The sequence below is a fragment of the Armigeres subalbatus genome, chromosome 2 (genome assembly GCF_024139115.2).
Source record: "Armigeres subalbatus isolate Guangzhou_Male chromosome 2, GZ_Asu_2, whole genome shotgun sequence".
Taxonomy (NCBI): Eukaryota; Metazoa; Arthropoda; class Insecta; order Diptera; family Culicidae; genus Armigeres; species Armigeres subalbatus.
Window position 1 is genome coordinate 267980008 of NC_085140.1, and position 5776 is coordinate 267985783.

The window sequence follows — 5776 nt, forward strand, 5'->3', positions numbered from 1 at the left end:
AGTGTTGCAATTTTTAATCTCCACAAGATTCCAATCACGCTTGCAATGCTCAAAGATTAATTTAATAAAATCTCATTTCATGTTTCTTTACCTGTGCTCGTGATCCGAGAACCATCGAAATGGAAATTAAAGCGAAACACCAATCATCAAATTATTGGCTTCACCAAGCTGAAACAATAGCAGCCGCCGCGTAGAAACGGCTGATTCCTGACAGAGAAAAAAATAATGTGATTTGTATGATAACGGTTTCATTTTTAGAACTCTGTAGCATTCGTTGTCAGCGATAAGTGCAGCATGTTGCCGTCGAGAGCAGAGCAGCACAACGTTTGCATTGAACCGATAGTTGCAAATAATTGATACTTTCTCGGGACAATTTATGAAGATTATAAACAACAGTCGACAAGCGGAGCTGATGGCGAGGACTGCACCACACTTGCTACGGAAGCAACTGCCGTCACCGTTGAGCTACAGATCGTCCCTACGACGCCGAAAATGGTTTGACTTCGGGTAAAAATGAATGAATCTTTGTTTAGAAGTTTTAGTGGTTCGGGGAAAAAATGTGAAGCGTCAAAATGGATAGGACAGGATATAGATAGTTTCCAATAAATTCCAATTCCAATGAAAAATTAACCATAAAGTTTTGGTAATTGTATATTCCTTTATATAAAAACTTTGTATGGTACATAATATGTACGGCTATCAGTGAATCAAAGTCTATTAAACCCACAACCAGCACAGCGTATAAAGGGCTGTCGGGCAGAAAGAACTTTAAATGCAATCTACCTGTTCGAAACAAATTGTTGAATAATATATTAAGATTATGATCTATGAACTAAAATCTTAAATTTAAAAATTCGGAATTCTTCCTTCCAAGAGGCTCGGAAGCCTCCTTCCAAGAGGCTCGGAAGCCTCCTTCCAAGAGGCTCGGAAGCCTCCTTCCAAGAGGCTCGGAAGCCTCCTTCCAAGAGGCTCGGAAGCCTCCTTCCAAGAGGCTCGGAAGCCTCCTTCCAAGAGGCTCGGAGCCTCCTTCCAAGAGGCTCGGAAGCCGCCTGCCAAGTGGCCCGGCAGCCTCCCGCCAAGGGGCTCGGAAGCCGCGTTCCAAGTGGAGCGGAAGGCTCCTCCGATCAGGCTCGGAAGCCTCCTTCCAAGAGGCTCGGAAGCCTCCTTCCAAGAGGCTCGGGAGCCTCCTTCCAAGGGGCTCGGGAGCCTCCTTCCAAGAGGCTCGGAAGCCTCCTTCCAAGAGGCTCGGAAGCCTCCTTCCAAGAGGCTCGGAAGCCTCCTTCCAAGAGGCTCGGAAGCCTCCTTCCAAGAGGCGCGGAGGCCTCCTTCCAAGAGGCCCGGAAGCCCCCTTCCAAGAGGCGCGGGAGCCTCCCTCCAAGAGGCTCCGAAGGCCCCCTCCCAGAGGCAAGGAAGCCTCCTTCCAAGAGGCTCGGAAGCCTCCTTCCAAGAGGCTCGGAAGCCTCCTTCCAAGAGGCTCGGAAGCCTCCTTCCAAGAGGCTCGGAAGCCTCCTTCCAAGAGGCTCGGAAGCCTCCTTCCAAGAGGCTCGGAAGCCTCCTTCCAAGAGGCTCGGAAGCCTCCTTCCAAGAGGCTCAAGCCTCCTTCCAAGGGGCCTGGAGGCCTCCTCCAAGAGGCTCGGAAGCCTCCTTCCAAGAGGCTCGGAAGCCTCCTTCCAAGAGGCTCGGAAGCCTCCTTCCAAGAGGCCTCAAGCCTCCTTCCAAGAGGCTCAGGAAGCCTCCTCCAAGAGGCTCGGAAGCCTCCTTCCAAGAGGCCTCGGAAGCCTCCTCCAAGAGGCCCGGAAGCCTCCTTCCAAGAGGCTCAGGCCTCCTTCCAAGAGGCCTCGGAAGCCTCCTTCCAAGAGGCTCAGAAGCCTCCTTCCAAGAGGGCCTGGAAGCCTCCTTCCAAGAGGCTCGGAAGCCTCCTTCCAAGAGGCCTGGAAGCCTCCTTCCAAGAGGCTCGGAAGCCTCCTTCCAAGAGGGACCGGAAGCCTCCTTCCAAGAGGCTCAGAAGCCTCCTTCCAAGAGGCCTGGAAGCCTCCTTCCAAGAGGCTCGGAAGCCTCCTCCAAGAGGCCTGGAAGCCTCCTTCCAAGAGGCTCAGAGCCTCCTCCAAGAGGCTCGAAGCCCCTTCCAAGAGGCCTCGAAGCCTCCTTCCAAGAGGCTCAGAAGCCTCCTTCCAAGAGGCCTGGAAGCCTCCTTCCAAGAGGCTCGGAAGCCTCCTTCCAAGAGGCTCGAAGCCTCCTTCCAAGAGGCCTGGAAGCCTCCTTCCAAGAGGCTCGAAGCCTCCTTCCAAGAGGCCTCAGAAGCCTCCTTCCAAGAGGCTCGGAAGCCTCCTTCCAAGAGGCCTGGAAGCCTCCTCCAAGAGGCTCAAGCCTCCTTCCAAGAGGCCTCGGAAGCCTCCTTCCAAGAGGCCTGGAAGCCTCCTTCCAAGAGGCCTGGAAGCCTCCTTCCAAGAGGCCTCAGAAGCCTCCTTCCAAGAGGCTCAGCCTCCTTCCAAGAGGCTCGGAAGCCTCCTTCCAAGAGGCTCAGAGCCTCCTTCCAAGAGGCCCCAGCCTCCTTCCAAGAGGCCTGGAAGCCTCCTTCCAAGAGGCTCAGAAGCCTCCTTCCAAGAGGCTCGGAAGCCTCCTTCCAAGAGGCTCCAGCCTCCTTCCAAGAGGCTCGGAAGCCTCCTTCCAAGAGGCTCGGAAGCCTCCTTCCAAGCGGCCCGAAAGACTCCTTCCAAGAGGCTCAGGAAGCCTCCTTCCAAGAGGCCTCGGAAGCCTCCTTCCAAGAGGCTCGGAAGCCTCCTCCAAGAGGCCTCGGAAGCCTCCTTCCAAGAGGCTCGGAAGCCTCCTTCCAAGAGGCCTGGAAGCCTCCTCCAAGAGGCCCGGAAGCCTCCTTCCAAGAGGCTCAGAAGCCTCCTCCAAGAGGCCCGGAAGCCTCCCTCCAAGAGGCCCGGAAGCCTCCTTCCAAGAGGCTCGGAAGCCTCCCTCCAAGAGGCTCGGAAGCCTCCTTCCAAGAGGCTCGGAAGCCTCCTTCCAAGAGGCTCGGAAGCCTCCTTCCAAGAGGCTCGGAAGCCTCCTTCCAAGAGGCTCGGAAGCCTCCTTCCAAGAGGCTCGGAAGCCTCCTTCCAAGAGGCCCGGAAGCCTCCTTCCAAGAGGCTCGGAAGCCTCCTTCCAAGAGGCTCGGAAGCCTCCTTCCAAGAGGCTCGGAAGCCTCCTTCCAAGAGGCTCGGAAGCCTCCTTCCAAGAGGCTCGGAAGCCTCCTTCCAAGAGGCTTGGAAGCCTCCTTCCAAGAGGCTCGGAAGCCTCCTTCCAAGAGGCTCGGAAGCCTCCTTCCAAGAGGCTAGGAAGCCTCCTTCCAAGAGGCTCGGAAGCCTCCTTCCAAGAGGCTCGGAAGCCTCCTTCCAAGAGGCTCGGAAGCCTCCTTCCAAGAGGCTCGGAAGCCTCCTTCCAAGAGGCTCGGAAGCCTCCTTCCAAGAGGCTCGGAAACCTCCTTCCAAGAGGCTCGGAAGCCTCCTTCCAAGAGGCTCGGAAGCCTCCTTCCAAGAGGCTCAGCCTCCTTCCAAGAGGCTCGGAAGCCTCCTTCCAAGAGGCCTGGAAGCCTCCTCCAAGAGGCCCGGAAGCCTCCTTCCAAGAGGCCTCAGCCTCCTTCCAAGAGGCTCGGAAGCCTCCTTCCAAGAGGCCTGGAAACCTCCCTTCCAAGAGGCCTGGAAGCCTCCTTCCAAGAGGCTCGGAAGCCTCCTTCCACGAGGCCTCGGGAGCCTCCTTCCAAGCGGCCTCGGAAGCCTACATCCAAGAGGCATCGGCAGCCCCCTTCCAAGAGGCCTCGGAAGCCTCCTTCCAAGCGGCCTCGGAAGCCGCCTTCCAGGCGGCCTGGAAGCCGCCTTCCAAGAGGCTCGGAAGCCTCCTTCCAAGAGGCTCGGAAGCCTCCTTCCAGGATGCTCGGAAGCCTCCTTCCAAGAGGCCTCGAAGCCTCCTTCCAAGACGCTCAGAAGCCTCCTTCCAAGAGGCTCGGAAGCCTCCTTCCAAGAGGCTCGGAAGCCTCCTTCCAAGAGGCTCGGAAGCCTCCTTCCAAGAGGCTCGGAAGCCTCCTTCCAAGAGGCTCGGAAGCCTCCTTCCAAGAGGCTCAGAAGCCTCCTTCCAAAAGGCTCAGAAACCCCCTTCCAAGAGGCTCGGAAGCCTCCTTCCAAGAGGTTCGGAAGCTTCCTTCCATGTCTCCTGTCAAGAGGCTCGGAAGTCTCCTGTCAAGAGGCTCGTAAGTCTCCTGTCAAGAGTTTTGCAGAAGAAAGGTCGTGAGATTTATTCAATCACAAATATTGCCCTTCGCTCGACTTGGTATCTTGGCTCGAGTATCTTGGTCTTTGTCCCTTTCCCTTACTAACTGTTGATAATAAGATGATATCGATTGTAAATATCATTAAGAGTCTCGGCTCCGTTAAGTGTTATACACGCCTGAGCCTGTCAAATAAATGCAATAGATAAAAAAAATGCAGTCATATAATTTATATTGAATAGTTTCCTTGAAAATCTATATTTTCTTACAGCTCCTATTTATTTACAATTCACTAATTCTATAACACTTTCATCGCATAAATGCAAAACTAATATAAATGTCTTAATTTTGTACTGCTCAGTCCAAGTGCCTAATGCTTGCGGTGCTTTATTTTCACTGTCACGGGAACGGGCTTCTCGATGTAGACAGGTTTTTTCACGTAAACGGGAACTTTAACCGGAACCTTATATGGCACTGGAACAGGCCGATCAACCGGAACGGGGACCTTCTTCTCGATATAAACTGGAACCTTTTTCTCAACATATACCGGCACCTCCTTCTCCACTTCCACTGGATATGGCACCGGGATTTTCTTGGTGATTATTTTCCTTTTGACGTGATGGTGGTGATGGTGGCGACTCGATACTGGCACCGCGACCGCGACAGTAATTGCCACTAAGAGGATGGTGAGGATCTAATTGCATCAAACAGAGGTGAAACAATTGCTATTAATTACAGTTGCTCCAGGACTTCATCAAACAACTTCACAAACTCACCTTCATAATTTATCAAACCTCCTTTAATGTCTCTGAACTCTCCACTGTCGGCGGGTCATACGAAGGGCAGTAAATGACTACTGACCATGATCAAATCCGTCATAGTTTATATAGCTTAAAGTATATTTAGTGCTAGGCAGGTCGCAGCATTACGTCGAGTTTCATCAATGATTGTAAAAGTGGGTCCTCAGTAGGTGGCATAAAAATGCTCCAAATCAGATTTGTCTCGTCGCCTCTCACTTTAGATAGGTTGATTTTTCCAAATGTATAAGGCAGAAAGCTTCTGAAAATGTGAATGTTGTTTGCACGGGCGGCTGAAATCGTGTCATGCGGTTACTAAACCTTTGGTCCACCCACCACACTGCCATAATGGCTCTGCACTGATAAGCTTCAAAGGTCAACCAAGCGAAGGAAAGCTGATTTATATGTAGGGTATCCAATCATGGTTTGAACTAGTGAAAAGCGTATCATGGTTTGGACCATTTTGAAATCAGTTGATATTACCATCCCATTGACAGGAAATGAACCAAAAACAGTATGAATGGCATATTTAGGTATACTGGAAGTGATAGAGTTTATTTAAACTTCCGTACCTTGTTTAAGTAGTAAAAGGGAGCAATTTAAAATCATCATTTTTTTTCAAGTTCGTTTATTTGGCAGGCTCAGGCGTGTATAACACTTTACGGAGCCATGGTTCTTGGTGATCTATACAATCAATATCATTTAATTTTTTAGTTAGTAAGAGAAGGGT

General features: G+C 52.1%; 1 protein-coding gene across 1 annotated transcript; it reads right to left on the minus strand.

Annotated features, from left to right (window-relative positions):
* Positions 1 to 4521: 4521 nt before the first annotated feature.
* LOC134216321 (zinc finger protein 512B-like) lies at positions 4522 to 5075 on the minus strand. The gene is made up of 2 exons (XM_062695235.1): positions 5026 to 5075; positions 4522 to 4943 (listed from the first exon to the last, which is right to left on the minus strand). Exons 1-2 carry the CDS (start codon positions 5029 to 5031, stop codon positions 4620 to 4622), a joined length of 330 nt encoding a protein of 109 aa, XP_062551219.1. The 5' UTR covers positions 5032 to 5075; the 3' UTR covers positions 4522 to 4619.
* Positions 5076 to 5776: the final 701 nt, after the last annotated feature.